Source organism: Hirundo rustica, chromosome 2 (assembly GCF_015227805.2).
Source record: "Hirundo rustica isolate bHirRus1 chromosome 2, bHirRus1.pri.v3, whole genome shotgun sequence".
In the NCBI taxonomy this organism is placed as follows: Eukaryota; Metazoa; Chordata; class Aves; order Passeriformes; family Hirundinidae; genus Hirundo; species Hirundo rustica.
Genome location: NC_053451.1, coordinates 94,569,302 through 94,592,203, shown reverse-complemented (window position 1 = coordinate 94,592,203; position 22,902 = coordinate 94,569,302). Strand labels below are relative to the sequence as shown.

The 22,902-nt window shown below is 37.3% G+C and overlaps 1 protein-coding gene across 1 annotated transcript in view; it reads right to left on the bottom strand.

The window, feature by feature from the left end:
- Positions 1-733: 733 nt before the first annotated feature.
- Positions 734-22,902, bottom strand: part of IRS2 (insulin receptor substrate 2) — a 29,012-nt gene continuing 6,843 nt past the window's right edge. Inside the window, exon 2 of the mRNA XM_040055068.2 lies at positions 734-3,145. Within this exon, the coding sequence (XP_039911002.1) occupies positions 3,141-3,145 (5 nt within the window). The 3' untranslated portion in view covers positions 734-3,140. The remainder of the gene's footprint in view (positions 3,146-22,902) is intronic.

Below are 22,902 nucleotides of genomic sequence, written 5' to 3'. Positions count from 1 at the left end.
AATGATTTTAAACACAAAAGATAGTGAGATCATGTCTCCTCCTTGCACCAGCAGGCCTTGCATCTGATCAGATATGTCACTCAGACACTCTCAAGCAAAGGAGTTCTCAGCAAGACTGCTGCAAAACAGAGATCCAGCTTTTGAGGAAGCTAATGTTGTCCCCTACCCCTCCCTGCCACGTTCCCTGTCAGGACCCTGACCCACACCCATCACTTTCCTGGGTGCAAGGAACATTGGAATGGGTCTACTGTCAAGTGTAAGAGACATTCCTACTGATCAAATCAGGCTACAGTGACCCCAGGTTCCCTGCATGCAAGCCAGCAGCAGGAGATAACTACAAATAGCATTAGATTCCCACTCTCCTTGTACCAGTGTAAGTGACTACACAGCTTCTATAGTGCAAGTCTGTTCTCACTGAATAGGCTGCCAGAAGGACTCCCACAGTCTTCCACTCACTTTTAAAACTGGAATTAAAAATTAAGATGATTTCTGCTCCTAGTTTTCCCTCAAATGCGCAAACTTCACTTTCATAAAACCAATTGTTTTATGCTTATACAAGATTTAAAATTATTTCATAGTGTTTCAGGAGTTAAAGCAAGCATGTGCAGTGCAGTAAGATTTATTCACAGGAAGTGCGTTTCCGTTCAAAAGAGAGAATAAACTGATTTTATGTAAACAACCAGAAAAATCCACTTCACTCCTAGAGAAAACAGGCACACAAATACTTCACTCCTTTCATAAATAACGTATTTTATTGCATATGGCTATTAAGGAGAGCATCCATGATCAATACAGACTAAATACAACACACTACTCTAGTTCCATTTATTCTGGTCTCCAGCAGCATCACATTTATCCTTATATACAGCGTGTACATTGGAAGACACAGCAAGATAAGTCTCTTGTCATATCACAATAGCAAGAAATATATTTAACATCTTGATATCCAGAAACATTACGTACCCAAAAAGAAAACACTGCTTAGTAACTGTTAAGGTTATATAGCAAAAAATATTTTAAATTTAAGGTAAGTCAGGCAAAATGTACAAAGACCCAATATACATTGTGAAGTTTTAGCAAACATAACATTTATACATTTTGGTTCCATTCTGTAAACTAAATTAAGAATGTAAGTATTGCATATGCCTTTGTGAAATATACAGGAGAGATAATATTTTATTATTTTGTCAGGTTGTCTTTGTTTTTTTTTTTAAATTGCTGTATGCAGTTTAGCCATTTGTTTTAGTGGCATGATTTCTTAATTGATACAGAGGGATATCTGAAAACAGAGGTGTTCAAAACACTGAATTCAGCAGGTACCACACTCAGTGCTGGCAGGGGCTGGGGGAGGGGTCAGACAGAAAATGTCAAAGATATGCAGATTTTTTAGTTCCAGACTTGAACAAGCAGCATTTTAGAATGCCTTAGAACCATTTATAGCATTAGTATTAGAGGAAAACTCAGATCAGATATTTAAATCGATTTTAGGTCTAATATTGTATTAACCTACACACTGCTGTGATTTAAGACCCCAAAAATTACGCAGAAAAATAAAGTGTGCCATGGAGTAGGGAAGGAATTAGTTTACATTCATCTTTGTCTTGTAATACAATCCTCAGTTCTAAAAATTCAGCATGTAAGCAGGAAGACTGCATTGCCGTTCATTGTATTTGTAAGACGTGGACTCTTGTCTTCCTCAAAAAAAAAAAAAAAAAAAAAAAAAACCCGAAAGAAGATAATGCATTGTCAATAGTGAAGTACGGGTTCCACCAAGCACAATGATTAAAGAAAAAAAAATAATAAAAAAAAGAGCCTCACATAACTCATAACTTAGTAATACTTACATGTCTATCGGAGCAGGCACTGGCGGGGTACCCTTAAAATGTACACAAACACTTCAATCAAAGGAGAAGCAAGGTGGCATGACATTCTGCTAGTCTGGTGCAACAGTTTTATGTGACTTTTGTGACAGTAGCTGCCACACCACTCAGTTTTTCAGGCCACTGGAAATGTGATGCACAGTTAGCCTTGAAAAGAACTCAGGATAAGTGACTGCAATGGTTCTTCTTCCCTGTAATAGTGCCTGCAGCTACAATGGCGCTTTCTTGGTAAAAGGCAAATATCAGGACTTTATAGATGGCAAGATAATACTGTGTTAACATGAGCTCTTGAATCTGCCCGATACCCATTATCATCCCTGCATTCCTAGCATGCTTATGTGGATTTTTGGTTACAAGAAATGCAGCTAAGAAGAGTTAGCTGACAAAAGTGAGCTTGTAAATAGAAGAAAAGGCTTTTGCAATCTGAAGTACCTACATAAACACCTACATAGAGAGGATTAAACAAGTGTGTCAAAGGTACAGAGATACCCCTAATACAGGTTGATGTTTTTAACTTATGTTGCTTCAGTTACACATTTTATACTTTTTAACTACTCTGAATCCTCTGTCCAAGTCTGATTCACAGAGTTTCATCCCATTTTAGACTTTTCAGTGCCCTACTTAGGCTTTGTCTGAGAAGTAAACCCTGCGGCTAGTGATTCAAAACCCAGCAGCAGCAGCAGCTGTACAAGCTGCAGGTTCAGTAAGGCTGGCGAGCGTTCTTGAGAAACTCAGCACAGAGATAAAGGAGTTCCTGTCGTACACCAACACTGCAAATCCGGCTTTACTTTGAACTGAGGTAGTACTGTCGTAGGCTTGAAATTATGCCAGTAAATACCAGATCTTGCTGCTTCAGCACGTGTTACTGAATCCCCTAATATGCCAGAGAATAAATACAGTTTGTCTTTGAAGAAAAAGAAAATGAAGGCATTGGCCATTAGTTAAAGAGGCCGGCAGAAAAGTTCCTATGATTTAAAGAGCATCTCCAACTTCTGTCGAAACAGCAGCAAAATGATAACATAGATGCCACGGACTGGTAACGAGTTAGGCAGGTTGCCTTCCCTTCCTCCCAGATTTGTTGTACAGTTTAGCCCATAACAGTTAAGCAACTGTTAGGACCAACAGTAACAACAAAAGTAAATGTTAAGCAGCTTCAGTTACCAAAAACAAAAAAACAAATAAACAAAAAGGTGTATGCCGAGCAGCTTCTTTGAATGTTGTACTCTGTTGTTTGAGGTCATGATGAGAAAACTAATTCCTTCACTCTGAAAAGAAAAATGAAAGAAAGTCAATCAAAGCTGTAATTTTTATATATATATATGATACAAACAATACAAAAAATACCACAGAGATATTATTCAGAATGGGTTTTCATGTTGAAAAAAAAAAAAAAAAGGCAGCTATTCAATAATTGCTTTCATATTTGTATACACAATAAGGTAATGCAAAGGCAATACAGGGAGTATTCCCCAATCCAGCACCACTCCCATTTTTCAAAACCTTTCAGCTAAGGCTCTTCAGGTCAGCAAACTGCAGGACACAGAATGAGTCGGAAAACCTGACACAAAATCCCCCCCCCCATTCAAGTTGTGACCATCACATTTTTTTGCATCAGTGGAAAGAAAAAGGGGTTGGAAAAAACAGGCATAAGGTAACTCTTTCTTTTTTTGTCAGCTGGGTATTACAAAAAGCTTTCCATTTCCAGATACTAAAACCCAGCTTGATAAAAAACAATTTAAGTTGTCCTTAGGGAAGAAGTCTACCGGAAACATAAGCAAAGTATAGAAAGAACCTTCTCTTAATTGAGTTGTTTGATTTACTAAACAACTATTATTCCAGAAGTAAAAGAATTAGTAGGTATGTCAAAGGAAAGTGTCTTCTCCCAATTACTGACTACAAAGCTGTTTTAAATAGTCAAGGTGAATTATGCAGTAAAATAGAAACTGATTACAATAAGGCCCATGCTATTTTAAAGAATGCAGTTGACCTCTTTAGCGTTTCTTTGCCACAAAGAATTAATGGATAGTATGTGCCTACCCCACCAAAGGGACATTATTATTTATTAACTCATGGCATTAAAATGATTTGATAATTTGGCCATTAAAAATCAAAATTTAATAGTTATAGCAATTTTCTTTGTTGTCTGTTGTCCCCAAGTTTACAAGTTAAATAAAAATTTTAGTTACATGATGTATTACACAAGTTTTTCTAAAACCTGAAGTTATTTGAACACTTCAGGAACAAACACTGTTACTTAGAAGTCTGTAGTTTTGACTGCATCGATACAAGAAGTCAGTATCACTATATATTTTTAATTCCTTTACGACCATAAAACCAAAATAAATTAGATACAAAACATGGATGACAAAGTAAGTCCAGCACTTATCTGCACAAGTTTCAATCCATATAAGCCTCTGATAAACCAATACAACCTTCTCCCTCAAGTTTACACAAAAAACAAAGGCTGATGTATCTTGGCATATACGTGAGACTTGCTAAATTGCTTTGAATCTCTGACAGCTAAGGTTTACTTAAGGCACTAGTCCTGCTGGAGTCAACTGGAGCCACTATATGATCAAATATTAGGATATTACTTGGGATTTTATTTCATGCAACATCTTGAGATGAATTAGTAGCTTGCCAAGACCACAAGGCCAAGTGCCCCACTGCATCCACCTACTCCCAAAGTGCCACTGCTGCCATTTTTCTGATCAGACACTAAGTCAAATCTATCCATTCAATCTTCAGTAAACACATTTTCACTGTTTAATCTGGACAGGTGTTTCAAATTAAGAACTTGAACTGGTTTATGATGTGTCTGGGGGGGAGCTCCAAATCTGCCAACATCACCCCCAAGGGCTGCATGGGTGAACATAGGGCAGAATGGACAGCTCTCAAATGGGAGTTGCAATTCCATATTTGAGGAAGAAACACTTAACAAACCACTTTGTTCCCATTTTTGTTCAGGGAAGTAGCATAGATGCATCACGTAAGCAAACAAGCGAGTGTTCAAAGGCACATGCTTACTCTGTGTTATTGTTTTCCTCCTTCAAATGGAAACCAACATGACAACTAAATTTACAGTCTCCAAAGTGGAAATGAGAGTGAAAGCCAAATAAAATATTAAAAAATTTAAAAATCCTCATCTTCAGGTAGAGAAATTGGTGGAAAATCCAAAGGACACAAAGAGCTATGGTTCCAGAAGCATGCCAGTCTAGGGCAGACATGAAGGAAGATTATTAGCAACTGAGTATCTGATGTTGTTCTACAGCATAGTAGGTACTGTCCAGTCAGAATTAAACTGGAGGAGTAAAGTGGCTGATGCTTCAAAGCACTTCCATACTTAGTCTGCATGGTTTTGTAGGCAGATGATAGAACTGTGGGCAGGAAGACCCTATGATGCAATAAACACATCATCCAATGAGTCTATAATGATGACCTATAACTCAAAAACCCACCCCAAACAGTCTTCAATAACAAAACTATTTCTTCCAACTTCAATAAGCTTTGAATCATGTTTTGATTAAGCTTTGAACCAATAAAGGAAGAATGACTAATGTTACCACTTAACCCATGTAATAGCAACATCAGCTTCAAAGGAAGCCTACTTGGAAAAAAAAAAAATTGCAAGTTCCATGCCAAAGTAAAAACAAAAACTAATCAAACAAACAAACAAACAAATCAGTATCATGTTTATTTTTACCTCAGTGATTAGTATCTTTTATTTATTTCAAGCCTCAGGTCAACATTCCACTCACACAGCAAGTCACAGCAGCATACACTGTCTTTATCCAGGAACTCAAAATTCGTACAGAACACGAACAGATTCTTTGGTAGCTTCAATCCCCATGGGCGTGGACTCATCAAAATAAAAAGTCCAGCACTGTGTCTATACTAAGGTTTCGTCTTGGTCTTGGGCTTTATTAAGAAAAGCATCCATGATCATTGCTGAGTTTCCAAAACCACTTAAGTCATCTGATTCTACCAGTGCTTCTCGGGGAATAAATCAGAGAATAAACACACACACAAACTGCTATGAAACTACCAAATACTCATAGACTTGCTAAATGTACTGTGAAGAGAATACAATGGTTAGTCAATTAAAGAAGATCTACTCTGCTTATTAATTTTCAAAGTCAGTAAGCAGTAAATACATTTTTTTTTTAATTTCTAAAAATAATTTTCATCTTCTAACATGCACACAGGCAGAAACAGTTATTCATGTGGCTTGTGGCAAAACACATTGCTGGTTATTCATAATCAGTAAATTTATTCCACTAGCAGTGTGACTGCCAGAGCACATCAGGCATTGGACACAAAACCCCCAGCTCTGCTTGCAGGCTTCTGCCCTGACTCCAGGCAAATTGCTCAGTGGCTTTATCCCTTTGTTTCTCCTCCCCATGTCATCTGCCAAATTGATTAAGGCTGTGATTCTGCTAACTAACTTTTCCTGGAAGAGCAATCCTATTGATACAACCAGACTGGAGGTTAAGAACACGTACATCTGTGGGCAGCAGGCCAGGCCATTAGACAGCACAACGCAAGGAACTGAATCCCACTCACAGAGAGGTGTCTTTGGTACACCAGACACCTGAGATCTACGACCCTGGGCAAAGCTGCTGGCCACCCGGAGAGGGCCAGTGTACCCTCCATCAGCAGCTTACACTGCCCTCCCGGCCCCTGAGCTTTCTCTAGCGCCAGGCACTGCGCTGGCTGGGTTCCCGGCAGGAGATGGGTCAAAGGCACCCACACAGGTTGGAGCCCTGAGCCCTGGCAGCACCATCCCCACACCCACAGGTGTCTGTGTCTGCAAGCAAGAGGGGCAAAGAGGGGGGCTGAGGGTGGGAAGGAACGGCCTGATGGTAATAAACTCCCGCTGACCACGCACTGACAGCAACCAGAGGTGGTCTGAACCGCAGCCTCCGAGGGCTTCCTTACTGGAGGCATCACAGCATGCACTCACATCAGAAGGTCACAAACTTGGCCAAACATCCAAATGCAGATGCAGCTTGACTGCCACCCAGGACACTACAGGGGAGTGCACAGTGGGAACCAAATCCTGACCTGGCTCCAACTCTCACTGAGCAACACAAGGAATACTGTACTCAACATCATAGGTAACCCTGCTAAAGGTAAGAGAGCAACTCATGCATTGAGCCATGGCTCTCCACATGTAATTCCAGGGAACCTATGCTCCACTTAGCAGGACTACTCTTACCAAATAAAGCTGAGCACAGACACTCTCAGAGGAACAGGTTCCAATCAGAGCTTAAACATTCACTTTACCAACACTTCGCAGGAAAACTTTAAGTAGTATGCTCTAAAAGTTTACAAAGATTACGAATAATATCCATCCAAAGCAAAATGTTTCCACATTTGATGAGAAAAACAAGTTAAACCATGAAATGAAAAAGCCACGTTATTTTTATTTTTTAAGCAAGTCATGGTTGATCATAACTGGAAACACGCTGCACCAAATAACAAGGCTCTTTTCATATGTTTTTCCACTAAGAAACAGTACATGATGTTGTTCAGATATGGCTCTTGTTTTATGAATTTAAAAAAGTGAGCATCTCGTCAACAGAGATTCTTCATGACAAATAATAATAACAAAAAAACCACTAAATTTCTTTAAATTTCTGTGGATTTTGCATCCACAGTAATCTATATTAAAATGAGTTTCACAGTACTTTTAACTCTTGTGTCAAATGGTTAGAACAGTATCATTTTGAACTGCTTTAATATAACCATGGGGAAAGATTAACTTTTAAAGTGGGAAACAAACTGCTAAATTATTTGGAAAAAGATGTTGCATGTCAGTACCTGCAAATACCTTTTGAGTCTGTATGCCTGAGCATACTGTCAAGAGGTTAAAATGCTCATCTGCTGTCATGGATAAATCCCCCAGAATTTCTAAAGACCATCAACTTTTAACCAAAGGTACTAAAAACCAAAATTATTTGTATTTGATGCCATATATTTACATGATAAAAACTTTATTTTACCTATGATCTTGCACTGGAGTTTAAGGAGTTGAATCTATTAGTAGAAGTACAGATAAGAATGTGAACCATGCTTAGTTGACTTCAGAATTTTATATAATTTGTGTTTCATACAATTTTGTCAAGGTTCTTATAGATTTTGTAGTACTAATAACTAAACATTAAAATGTAATTATGTGGAAAATAAAAGGATTAAACTTGCAAATATATTTATAATGAATTTATAGTGCTGGCCCAGAAATACATTTTCCATATCAATTATAATAAATATAGGCAGTTCTAATTTAAAATTAAGAAACTAGACATGCTCATTTTTCCAAGGATTAATTTAATACAGCTGTGATTATATCTCTTAATTTCAGAGCTACAGCCAATGTGTACTATTAAACAAGTTTGTATACATGGGATTTAATCCCATGCTTAGGGATAAAATAAAATAAACTCTGCAACATACTACTATCTGAAATATGTTCATTTATCCTCTTCCTTGCAAGCTGGCTATAGAACCATTCAAAAGCATTCCATGAAATTAAACAAAAATCAAGCAGCTTTCTCTGAATAAACAAAATGGTAGAAAATAATGTTTAGTCCTTCTGCTCTTCCACTGGGAGATTGTAAGAAGGACAGAAATACATACCCAGAAACAGATGTGAAAGATACAGAAAATTTGCCACTGGAAAGATTTGTCTGTGGCAGCTAAAGAACCACTCCACAGCACACACACAGCATTAATCATCATGGAACAAGAAGTCACACTCTTAGTTGATGACCACTATCATGCATACGAAATTGCCTCCCACCTAACAACCATCACACTATTCTCTTATCAGCGCAGATTCAAGACGCAACACCACAAACACGGCCTCAGTGCAGCTGTTGGCTTGAATTTACAGCTCTGTTCACTACACCAAGGAGAGAGCACAGCTTTTCCCAGGTGCAGCCTGCCAGCAATGTGGGAACTCCAGCAATACCACTTTGAACACAAAACGAGGCTGGAAGTTTCTTAAGAGACAGAATTTTTGCAAAACAACATGCTCACCTTCCAAGTGATGAAGAGAAGGGTGGAATGAATCAGTGACTAACACACTGAACTACCTACCAACCCCATCTCTGGAGACTCAATAACAACGGAATCAGCATGCCTGCCCCAAAACCACATCTAGGCAATACTCAGCTAAATTCTACCAAACTCTGTGTGTACCTCTGCATTTCTGACCTACTCACCCTACAATGAGCCAGCCATTCCAACTCTTTAGAGCTGAGGGGAGAAAACAGTGACTTTTGAGCAACAGTTTTTCTGCCCTGTATTATATTGGGCTCTGATGAATAGGAGTTCTGAAACATCTCAAACTCTGTAAGGTATACAACACAACTTGGTATACATTTTAGGAACAGAGATGATATCCTTTTACACACCTTTGAAATTGCCGGGAAGTTTGCTCAGCTGGGATGTCAAAGGCATTTATGTACCTCTTCTAGTTTATATCAATGGTCATTAAAAAGGCCAACAAGTTTTGACAAGGAAGAAAAGCTCTTGTGAAGCAGAGCTTGATATTCTTAAACAACTGCCAATCGAAATGCCATCAAAGTTAGTAGTCCTGTTTCCAGCAGGTAACAGTGAGGTGGAAAAAAAAAAGTACAGTCAGACTTCTGGTTCAGATCCACAAGTGAGAGCTTGACTGCCATTCTAGGTTATAAATGGACAAATCCCAAAAGCTGTTCCTGAGGCACTAGGCTGAAAACACATGCCTGAAAACACAACATCACAGTGTTCTCAAAGAGCTTAAAAGTATGCTTTTTCCCTCTCCCACTTGGGATAAAAAGCAATCTTTTCCACTAGTTAAACTGAAGAAATATTCACATTAAAAATTTTAATATTCATAGAAACAGGAATAAGGACTCATATAAGTTGTGGGAAGTCATGTTCAGTCTCCCCTTCCATTACAGTAGAAATCTATTCCATGAAAACAGCTCCAGTAAGAAAGAACAAGAGCACTCTGCCAAACAATATATGCTTAAGACATGACATAAGGTGGTGAGGGGGAAAAGATGATTGAGGTATTTTTTCAGCCAGAAAGTTACTGGACCCTGGTCAGTCCCAGGTAAGCACTCTTGCCTTATAAATATTATGGAGAGGGGAACAGAAAGACTATATCCAGGCACTCTTTCAAAGACTAATCCCTGCTTCCATCACTGCCAAATGGGCTTAGGCACCTAGTATCAAAAGAGGCTTCAGATTTACAAGAGCATCCTAGAGGAAGACATTTATCTTCCAGAGAGCAGCATGTTTTAAAACACAAGGCTCTCCTCAGCTTTTACAGTGAACCACCCTCGTGTTGTGTAAACTGACCTTCAGACAGCTTACCAAGGAGACAAACACCCTTGGCATGACATACATTCACTTAGGCATCTCACCTGCCACCTAAACACACTGCACGGTCACACGCTCAACGTTAGATGGCCACTGCAGCTTTTGGACTTTCAGGTTAGGAGATATATACAGAGAAATGTATCTTCTTGCATACACAGGGAGAGAAGTGAGAGGAAAAGAAAGCAGGGAAGGCATAAGAGGAACAACCTGGCATGCACAGGAAGGCAACCTTTTCCCTACAGCTTTCTCCTCTTGCCACATCCTCACTTAAAACTTAAAACTCGGGCAACCTGAAGCAGGATAAAGATTTTAAAGGATTATTTTCCAATTTTATCAATGCTTTTCTAGAAATCTTTTGTGGCCTCACCTTTGTCAATGTGAATCTGTCAGTCACAGAAGGAGGGAAAAGATGAAGCTAGGCAAGAAGTTTCATCATGTTCCAGGATGAAAATACATCACCGCTCCCTGAAACCATTTAGTGAAGTGAGCAATACAGCACGGAAGTGCTGCACTGAAGCAGGTTATGCTGTCTCCTAATCCACTTTCCTCTCTCTGACAGTGGGTCAAAAGCAGCTGCATACAGAATCCAAGATATGGATTTTGCAAATGGGGATACTACCCAAAGTTCTCTTTACTTTCTACTGATTTACCTATAAGGACAAGCCAGCTTGTTAAAGACCATGAGCCAAGCTCTTCTTAACTTCCTTGGTACTGCAGACTAGCAGCCCTTGGCACAGCGTGTACTTTCGGAAAGCCAGAATCACAAATTTAGCAGGGTGTCCCATACCTGTTGATTTCAACACCGTCACCTTTTTCAGTCTTATCCCTCCACAGAAGCCCACTAAGTCTCCTCGAAAACAGCCACTCTAACACAATGCTCTAGCAGATATTTCCCACTACTCCTTCAACAAACAGTCCCAGTAATCAAACCAAAATGATGTCTCAAAGAATGATACTTGTGGATTTGATATTTATAAATTTTCTTCTATGCTCCCTTTCATCAAATACTTTGCTAAGAAATGCTAGAAAAAAATTTAAAAAAAAACTTATGTTGCAGTTTTGAAACAAACAGGGGTATCTAACTTCTTACTCTGACTTTAATCTAGAGATGAATTAGCATTTCTTTCTGTAGTTGGTATGCATTTTATTGCATACAGAAGTTCATATTATATTAAGACAAAGGAAAAGATGTATTTTTGTCACATGGACATGATAAATATCATCTCTATATCACTCCCAGAGGCTGATACTCGGTTGGAAAGCAGAGGCAAAAAGCTTGGTGAACTGTTTAGGAAAGTAATTTAGGTGGTTAAAACTTATCTTCTGAGAACACCAGTTTCAAAACTGGACACTGGTCATAAAATAATTTGTGAAAGCAGAAAGCATATAATTATGTTTTCTTTCTTACTCATTTTTTTCTTTCTTTCTCAAGCAAGAAACACAGATTATACTGGATTAATGCAATTGTTGCCAGCTCCACTGGATGCACCTTGAATCCTCCCCATCTAATAGGTTACTGCAAAGAAAGTGAAACAAGCCCAGAATAATTTGCTCTGCAAGACCAAGCAGATGCTAAAGCTTTGCTTTTTTTAAGAAAGAGAGAGATGAATGCAAAGCACCAAGTTTACCCAGCCTCAAGAAAAAGTACATGAAACATGCAGTCTCAGTTTAGAAAATAGCACCTATTTCACTGATTTCATTTTTTCAGCCATGAGACTGCAGTAGAAAATATTACCTTCCTCAAGCAAAGAAAAAAGAAAGAAAAAAAAAAAAAAAAAACAACCCACCCAACCTATTAAAGTATGAAAAATACTATGTTCAGCAGTGTGATTTCATAGCACTTTTCTCAAAGCTTCTAAGGGATTTCTTTAAAAAGATTTTTAAAAAATAGTATCAATTACTTGCAACTAGCTTGCTCCAGTGCAAGATGCACTTTCTTCTGTAATTATTAAGAGCTCTCAGTAAATATTTACAGAAACAGAGGTGTACTCTACTGTTTCACCAGTTTTTTTCCTCCTCGCCCAAGTGCTCTTACACAGGTGTCTGTGTTTCATTTTATGGCTCCCCATATTTATTGCCAGCAAATATATTGATAAGCAGAAATTACACTTAATTTCCTAAAAATGGCTCACCAGTACCAATACAGCATTTTTTAAAAATTCATTTTTCTTATGTTTTACCTATATACTTGTATGTCTGACCAAACAACTATGTAACTGACACTCTCAGCTTTCTGAAATTGGAATATGTTGCCAGGACTGTTTCTATAAAACAGATTAAAACACATCTTTGTCACTTAAGATGGGATATTTTAGAGTTTGGCTCTAGTCCCATGATGCTTAGCAGAGAATTCCCCTAAATTTCAGGAAGGCTTTCCAGCACATCAAGACCTGCATGCATTTTCTCCTACTACCGACATTCCAGCTCTTTAAAGCTGCTTAGGATGTCTCAAATAGGTGTGATGAACACCCCAGGATATCATAATAAGGAACTATGGCTTCCTGTAGGTTCCAGTGCAGTAACTGAGACTTTATATTATGACGCTGTTCTAGAAGAACAGAAAGATCACATGAAGAAATGCTTTGCAGAACACCAGTGCTTCCCCCAAGGCATCTGCACCTTGCCAAGGCCCTGATGCCATTGTGTAAGTCATATATTGTGATTGACCAAAAAATATACTGCAAAGTGTTCAGCCAACAGTACAGAAGCCGCACAGCTAGAGAGAACACAAATCCCTTTTAATTTCACATTTACTACACAAGTACAATATATCATCAACTAACTAAAGTATAGTCCAGACCAAGCAGGAATACATAACTATGCCAGCTGATCCACACACAAATATCAGTCTGATTTCAAGTCATTCTGATTAAAATAAGACTCTGCACAGCAAGGTTGAGCTCACAAGCTGCAGATCTCTGCAAGTTAGATGTTCCATTTATGCCAAGCATATAGGCTCCCTCTACAGTCAAGGGAGGTGGTTTTGTGCCAATCTCCAAGTCTGGCTTTGACCAGCCTCTTCACTACTTAAAAAGCACCTGTTTCCTTTAAATGACTACTTACAGAAGACAGATCCTTCTTTGAAGAGGAGTTTTTTGGTAGGCCCCTAAGGCATAAATGTAGGGATTACACAGTTATTATTAGAGCTCTGCATAAGTGCAACAGCATTGGCTAGATGAAAAAGAACCACCATGTATCTAGAAATCTTGACCAGGAACACAGCCCCTTAGGACATACTGGAGACACTTGAGTTGCAATCTGCAACACAGAAGACATTAAGCAGCTTCATTCTTGACACATACATGAAGGTCCCTTAAGATTCTCATGTCCTGTGGTTAACCTATAGCCTCTCCCTTTTAATTAGAGTTGTGTCCATCAGACCAAAAACAGGATCCCAGCACAGCTGAATTTCACAAAACCTATTAAGAAAAAACACCAATAAATTGCCTCCTCTGGAATATCCTCCCTCAGCTTACAAATAATCTCATCCCGTCTGGGCTAAACAATCCTACCAAAACATTTCTACAGCAAACACAAGCTGCTTGTTTACAAAGATGAAAAAAATCAAGCAACCAAGCAAACTGAAGCACTAATGAAAGCTACAGCAATTTTGAGTCTTTCACATTAATGTTTCAGCCTCTCTAATAATCATCATCAAAAGAAAAATTCAATCTATGAGACAAGAAACCATAGATACACTTTCCTATAGAGCAGGAGTAAGTCTTGGACAAAATCATTTAACCATGTCCACAAAAGATATATGGAATAAACCCAGCATGAACAGGCTGTAAATGACTGGTTTCTCTATATCAAAGCACTTCAAATAACAGTACAGAATAGTCTGTGTATTAGAGGTCCAGGTCCTTATTTCCACTAGCTATTTTTAGGTAAAATACATTGAAAAATGAATTGAAGCAATTAATTATTACTGTTCCAGAAAGATATTATGTAGTTACAAATGGCCAAAAAAATTACCTAAGACAACCCACAAAAAAGAGGAGAAATGGTTCTGAGCTTCCCTATTAATATCTCATCACCGCTACAAAAATCTTGGAAATCTCTGTCAAATTAAAAGTTACCACATTCCGGAAACAGGGAAGTTAAAGTATAGTTTCACCATGTACACCAAAAAACCCACACCTACTACGAAAAAACCTCCAGTAGCACGTGATTCAATGAAGAAACAGAATTTCAAACTTAGAAGACAGATGCTAAGGTTGTTCATTCCAACCATTAGTCATAGTCACTGTATACTGTATCCTCTACCACTTATTTTCAATGTTTTTCCTAAACTAAGTCACAGAATTTACACAAGTTCCTCTTGTTCCTGAATTAATTTACAATTACAAATATGAGACAACACGCTTTTATGTATCAAGAACAAACACAGCTAATTCTTACCCAAAGTAAGAAAATAATGTGCATCTGATGCAAATCATGATTAAACATATTTTGAGACATACTAAAATGTTTGACTGCAGAATCAAAAATAAGATCTTACTCAGGTACACACACACAACACAGCTATACTAACAAGATAAAGGCACACCACAGCCCAAAAAAAAATGGGTTCATATGGTAAAAAAATTAAGACTGCAAAAAAATTTAACCTACAGATTCAATAAAAGACTTCTTTGCCCACTGTTTTAACATCATCAGCAGAACTTAACAGAACTTTGCTTAAAGAGCAGAATGAATTGCCAGCTACTCAGGTAACCCATAGAAAACAAGTTAGGAAGGCAGGAAAAAAATGAGTGCCTGATAAAGGGGTTAAGACCCCCAACTAAAGACAGGATGTAGACACTTCATTCCTGTAGGGGTGGGGAGTTTAAAGCTGTGTCCTATAGATCACTTATCAAAATAATTCACTAGTTCCTATGAACATGTTCTAAAGTCCCAGCACCTTTTCTTTTTTATTATTATTATAAACCTTTCATTCTGTTTCTCCCATGCCTTATTAAGGATACAGCATAAACTGCATTAAATCAATCCTATTTTTCAGCAGAGTAGAATACTTTTGCAAAGTAAATGGAATACCAGCCCAAATCTTCTTGACACAAAATATCATGGAAATAACCCCCAGAATGTGTTTTTAAAACAGCATAGTTGAAATGCTGTTACCCTGTAATAGTGACAATATCCCGTCTACGAGAACACAGAAAATTGAAAACATCTACTGAGGAGTGAGAGGAATAGAGAATATTGCAGCATTTTCTCATAATATGACAACATAGCATCCACATGGCCAGTATGGCAAGTTAAAGGTTGCCATGTTCACGACTGATGAAGCAGACTCAAGATTTAAGGAACAATTTCAGACTCAGAAGACTCTCTAAATGACCCCTCACAATGACTCTATCAAACAGCAGCCTGGCATCCAAGCATCCCACACTGCTCCTTCACAGCACAGTCCTGCTCTCTCTGCATTCAGGCACACCAGTTCCACTGTGCTCACTCAAGCTGCAAGATCTAAGCTGTTGTTTCAACTTCCTCGCACAGTCAAGTGTACATGTACAAAAATAAATGCCCATCAATTTACTTCCTGAGGGCTGAATCTGACTTCTACTAAAAATCAATAGTATTTCATTACTATCAAGTTCTGTTGGGTTTTTTGGTGTGTTTTTTTGTTGTTGTTGTTTGGTTAGTTTTTTTGGTTTGATTTTTTGTTGTTGTTGTATTTGTTTTTTAGTAACAGATATACTATTCCATGTTACCACATCTTACAAACCATTCAGTTTACTGTCCCTTAAATATTCACACTAATGGTGGGGAAGGAGTAGTATGGGGGAAGAGAAAGGACCTAACCTAGAAATCACTTATAGTGCTGAAATACATCAGTGCATTTGTATCTGGAAAATATCCCATTTGCCAACATTCAACGTCCAAGTACCATCAATTTATTTATTTATTTGTTTAGAGCCCACACAATCTACTATTCATATGAAAATACATCATTCAAGGTTAAAGCTAAAAGCTCATTTTTTCTGAATTTTCATTTGACATTTGAAAATTAAAACAAAACCGTATGTCACCTTTCTGCAGATACCCAAAAGAAAGCAATATTATCCTAGCACTCATCAGAGCATGTTAAGAGTCTCTCTGGTATTTGTGAGAGCAACTGCTACACTGTCGGGACCGTAAAACAGTAAACACTAACAGTTTTAAGTTTATGGCCAATTCTTTCAAGTACTCTGTGCATCAGGGTCATATATAGAGATTTATTCCTAATGCTCCTCCGCACAGGTAATTTTCTGTAACTATTGTTAAAGTCATGAGCACTAATTCTGTAACTTCAGCATTAAGAAAATTATGTAACTTTGTACCATTATACAAGATTGACTCCAAATCCAAACATACATGTTTCGTGTTTTATGCCAGATTAAAACTAATTAGTTGTAAATAATTTTAAACTAAGCGACTTTTTGTAGTTCACAAACAACTATCACCAATATCACCAAGATAAATCTTCATCATTTCTGCACAGGATTGTTACAATGAAAAGTATAAATTTTCTTTTTGATATGTTAAAGAGACAGTATTATTATAGTTATATTTCATTAATTTTGGCAGAACTAATTGCTCAGGAATGAAAGCTGTTGTAGAAGATGCAACTCCACCCTCCTATAAACTTTACCAAATGTTTATGACGTAAAAATGAATGTTGTAACACAATTGAGTACAACTGACTTTCAGAAGAACTTTACTTCCACCTTCCAGTTCCAAATCTCATTATTCCATCACAGTAAGTCTTTTTTATGTATAAGTGAAAATTTTGGTTAGACACATCAACTGATTTTGGTTTGCCTTTTGAAGTAAACTAAAAACAACTCACTGGAGTTTTTGAAAAATCACTACCAGAGGAACTAGCAGAAAGACTACATAAGAAATTCGATAACTTCTCAGTAATTCAAGCATGGGAGAGACCACAGTACTTGAAGCAGTCAATTTCGTGATGTAAAAGTTTTGCATTAACTAGAGAAGTGGTGAGGTATGCATTCATTGGTCAATTCTTCTCTTATTCTTTTAAATAATGCTAAAATCTAGCATTACCAGTTATTGGAAGTACATTTTTATAGCTTAAATAATCTCTCTCTCTGAAGGCAGACTAAACCAAAACCATTATTGTTTTCTTGTTCTTGAGCAACTATTCAACTCCACTGCCTTTTCTGTAAGAGTTAAGCCTAACCTGGCCCCAAAAGACTGTTGTATGTCATGTTCAATCAATACTGTGACTTCTGGTGACAAATAGCCTAGATTCAAAGCAAAACCAAACCAACTAACAAACAAACGACCAAAAAAAAAAAAAAAAAAAAAAAAAAGAAATTAGAAAACCGACCAACAAACCAATTCAGAATAGGAAAAAAGTCATCATAATTCCAATTCCCTATCTTACCTTGATGACACCACTCAGTTTAATGAGGTAGATAATCATGACCATCATAAACACTTTTTAAAATAATATACTGCCTCAGAGGACACAATGTAAGAGACAAATCAACCAGCTTAGATCTTATTTCATTGACATGATTTTCCCACTGTTACTGGAATGATTTATTGATTTGTCTTTGACTGAAGAAAATCAAAGTCCTCCACCTCGAGTTGCACAGTGGTGTTTTTAGTCTACTTTAAAGTACCTGTGAAACAGATGTGGAAATTAAAACTCAATAGAACAGTGGGTTTTATACCTTACATTCATTATCACAGCACATATCAAACAAATTTTACTAAAGCATAGTTGGGAGAAAGCTTGGAAAATTCTCCAAAGCGCTCTACCGTTTCTAAGAAACTTCTGCTGTTTGTGATTATCAGCAAGTTTGCTATTTTGGCATCACACTACAGCCCCAGTGCCTCCATTTCTGACCCCTACAAACAAAAACAAGCTGCTCAACAATGTCTAATCCGTGCGTCATGTAATCCTGCTTAATACCCTACAAACTCTGGGTAATATTTGGGTAGTTTTTAAATTTAGCAAAGAACATCCTGGCCTAGTTCAAGGATACCCTTGCCTTGGGTAGTGTCCCCTAGAAACAACGCCCACACTAGTTTCAAAGAGGAAAACCAAATGCACACATATGCGTAAGAGAAATGAACAAAAAAATTAAAAGAAGAGACTGTGGTCTAATGTCATAATAAAACCCATAAAATTACAAATCCAATTATTGCAATAGGAATGCATTATGCGAACAACAAACACACCGCTCAAACAATTCAAGAGACATTCTGACTTTCTAACAGCGCTCACGGCCCCATTTACCAGCGCAAGTGCACGCGGCTCCCTGCTCCCGGCGAGGGCAGTCTGTGCCGCAGAGGGCAGCGGCGCAGGCAGCGCCATCACGCAAGCCCTCCTCCCACCAACACTGAGCTATTAATACACGTCAGCTAACGCTCCGCCAGAGAAACAGAAAATCCCTTCTTCGAGACACGGTTTGCTTTTTGAAGCATCATTATCTAACAAGTGGCTCATACTACAAGCACTACTAAAGAGGTCTAAACCAAGTCCCATTATAGTTTTTCAGCATGCCATTCTGACTGTCCTACCTAAAAGCTCTCAGACCCTCGCTGAAGGACAAATATGTTCCTATTTTGTTTAGGCTGTCAGGCAGACAGTCTCCAATCATTAGCCTCTTGTCAACAGCGATGCTGGGGTAGATTACTAGTGTGTAGTGCTTGTAATGGCAGGTGCATGGCCCTGGGGCTGCCATCTGCCAGGAAGGAAGTGTTCTCTTCTAGGATGCTGAAGAGATTGACAAATAATGTAAACAAAACACTGAATCATTCCTAATCTATGCAATAAAGCTATTACATTACTCTTCTGCAGTGTAGATGTTACCATCAGAGGTGGGGCTTAGGTTGTTTTTTCCTAACTATTTTAGTGATTGATTTACTGAGATAAAAAAAACACTCTGAAATAACTTTTATTTAACTGAGATGGGCAATTCTAGATCTGAAAACAAACAAAAAAACCCCACCCTAGCATCGAAGATGTTTATTTTGGAAAGTATCTCCCCACTGTTCACTTGTAACCAGCCTCTTTCCAGACTGTATTTGCCCTGCACAGTAAGCAAGAACTTGATTTTTTTAAATAACTATTTTTGATACAGCTATACACAATTTGGGGTCATCATCACTGATTAAAAAAAATGAGAATGTTTTGAAATATTTTTTTAAAGCGAAAACAATAGCAGAATTACAAGTATTGTCTTTGGTCTTTTAAACTGATTTCTAAAGGGATTTCTTATCATCAGATGGAAAATCTTTCCTGAACAGTCCCAGTTTAGTATCCAATTTGTCACCTGAGCTACCAAGCAATAGTGTTAACTCCATGGAAATAAGCAGGAACTTAGCTATTCTTCAGGAAAGTTACCCATTACTGTTTAACTGGCTACACAGAAATTACAAACTACTGCTGTCTTTGAGCCAGCCTCAAATGTTACTAGATGCTTTAGCACTTTAACATGCCAAGAAATACTTTTAGGTGACCCTCTGTAAAGATGTAAGCAATCTTTGCATTGATTTTTTTTGTGGTTTCCATCAGGCTTGTAATACCCAAGTCTTAAAAGCTTGCGTTAACTACAAACACAACCTTGCAACTGAGGGATTCATTCTACTTGTGTGGAAATTACAAATACCTCTAAATTACAAATACGATCTAAACCACTAATCCTGACTTTCTCCAAAGCCGACAGAGATGCAGGGGAAAAGGCATACTACTTTATAACCTGCATTGAAAAGACAAGTCAGGGAGCGGTCACCTTTGTTGGTTCTGTTCTGTTTACTGCTGCTGGTTCTCCAGAGCCCTGGCAGACTGACTAATCCAAGAAGCCCACATGGTAAACAGCTAAAGGCAGTTGACACAAACACAAGTGTAAAAAAAAAAAACCAACTTCAAAACAACAACAAAACAAACAAACAAAGCTTCCTCTAAGAACTCTGCTGCAGGAGAGACAGCACTTTCAACAATCAGCAGCAAGGGGACCGAGCTGAATTTGACTTTTCAAAGCTGCCACTCTTGACCCCCTACACACATGAGCAGGAAACTTTAAAAATAACTACATGCCAGACAACAGACACAAAGAAAACATATCTGAACTTTGGAGGTCACTACACCATCGTCTAAAAACTCAAGGGATAATACTGATTTCCATGCATACAAAGATCACTTCTGAGCAAACATTGTAAAAAATGACAAAAACAACCAGAGAGTTGTAAAACTGTCATAATTACACATCCTAATTTAACAAATCAGTCAACATAGACACTTTAAATTGCTATTACACATAGTGTATCAACTTAATGGTAAAACTGCCACAAAATTTGCTATATCATGACTAACACAATGAACACAGACACAAAGGAAAAAAAAAAGTATGGACAGCCAGTGTAAAAAGTATGTATTTCAACAAATTCAGAAGAAAAAAGCCACAGATATAACCATTTAAAAAGATGTTTATTACCTTAAAAAGAAACATATTAATGGTGCTTTTAGAGAAAAAACTTACAGACAGAAAATACCTGGATGTAATTATGCTGCCATTTAACTGCTGAATAGTGAGGGAAGTTCGATTACATAGAGTAACTGGCTTAATTTTTCAGTGGATGCTTGCTGTGTTTCAACTTATAAATCAGTTCAGCATTCCAGTGTAATTAACACTATTTAAAATTAAGAATAAATCAAGTGTAAAGAAACCCATATTAGTCTCTCCTTAAAAAAAAAAAAACAAACAAAGAAAACCAAAAACAAACCAACCCCACCATATAAAACATGCCCTAATACTCTTTCTGTTCAAACACTCCTTTATTCTTCTTACTTTCAAACGAACATTAGTCTCTGTAGCTATCTTGAAAGAAATCAAGTAATCAGAAGCAATCATCAACCTAAGCATTTCCTCTGCCTTGAGCTATGACTGTACTGGTTCATTTTAGAACAAGCCCACCATTCAATTTGGTCTATTACAATTTATCTTAAATGACTCAAAGTAACCATGACATTCTTTCTATGAGCAGTATAGCCAAACATAATTTAAAGTATAAAGAAAAAAAAAAAGTCTAATAAATGTCATGATATTCTGTCTGCTTGTAAGAAGCTGACACCCATATAATCAACAAAATTCAAAATATTAAAAGCTTCATTTAATCCTAGATAATTTCAGTTTGCCTTTTCTGTTTTGTGAGTGGCACTGCTAGGTTCAGATCTAACCATTTTCGTTTGGTCACCTGCAAAGTGCCATCTGAAAGACAGTAAGTGAAATCTGAAATGTTTAAAAGAAAACCTCAAATTTTTAATCCAAAGTGTGAGTTAAAAACCCAAGCTATGTAAGTCATTAAAAGCAGCTCATTTCTTTCTGCTGTTAGTTTGATGTTCTCACAGAACTTAGCGGTAAGAGAAACCACTACAACAGATTTATTCAAAAAGACATTAAAAGATGTATAGATGCATAACATAATAGTTCTTATAATACTTTTAAGAAGTCATTTGAAAATGAGCATCAATTTTTTTAAAGAGACAAATATTCTCATGTTGCTTTGAGAACCGAAACTTTCTGGCAGTTGCCATATGAAGAGGTCAAGAAAGCAATTTAATAATATAATTCATTGTGTAAAGAAAAGAGAAAGGAAAGAAAGTTTATGTCTTCCACAACCTAAAACATCATTAGAAAGACAGAGGAAGAGATTTTTTTAAGATAGGCTTTTTTATTGTTTAGATGCAACCATAAAACCCTCACAAAACTGACACGGCAAGTGCAAGGGGAAGATCATTATTATCAAAAATCACCTTATTACGATTTTAAGTAGATGCATTACAGATGATGACTTCTTTAAAAAAATCAAGGCAAAAGAAACTGATACAGGAGGGAAAGAACCCTCAAGGTTTTTTGCATTATTACACATAGTATCTGTTGAATTTTAGAAAACCAGACCAAGTACCAGAAACATTTACAAATTAAAACTATACAAAGCACTCTGTGAATGGAAAAGAAAACAAAATTAAAGATAACCCACTCTGGTGATTTAGATTAAGGAAAATTCCCTATTATACACACACTAAATTTAATGGCAATCTTAATTAAGAAGTCCAGGATTACACACAAAGGGTAAAATCTTAACTCCACTGTGACAGAAACAAAACTCTTATTTGATTTCAACTTTGACTTCAGAAGTAAGATCCACCTTAAAAAGTCACATAATTGTTGAGTGTAATCTGTCATAAATATGCTGGAATAAATAATTAACACTTTATGAGAAAAATGAGTGTAAACATCTCCATAAATAATGAAATCCATACACAGTCCATGTTTCTAATCAAAAAAGCAGTTATAATTTAAGAACAAAGGCTAGTTATTAGCAAGTAACAAGTTTTAACCCACCAATAACAGTATTATTTTATTTACATATCAGATGAAGGCAATTGTTTCTCCAACTCCTAAATATTTGCACATTTTTAGAACACAGTAAAACTAAATAAAGCAATAAAGTCAAGCAACCTTTTAACTGTTCTGTTTTGACAGCAGCTGCAGATGCACTCCTTGCTCTTGCCACGACAGGATAGTATGGACAGAGATTTCCAAAAGCAAAGCACTCCCTACAGCAGAGGCAAGTTACTGACAGCAGAGAAACACACAACATGTGAAAGCCAGCCACCTTTAAATGA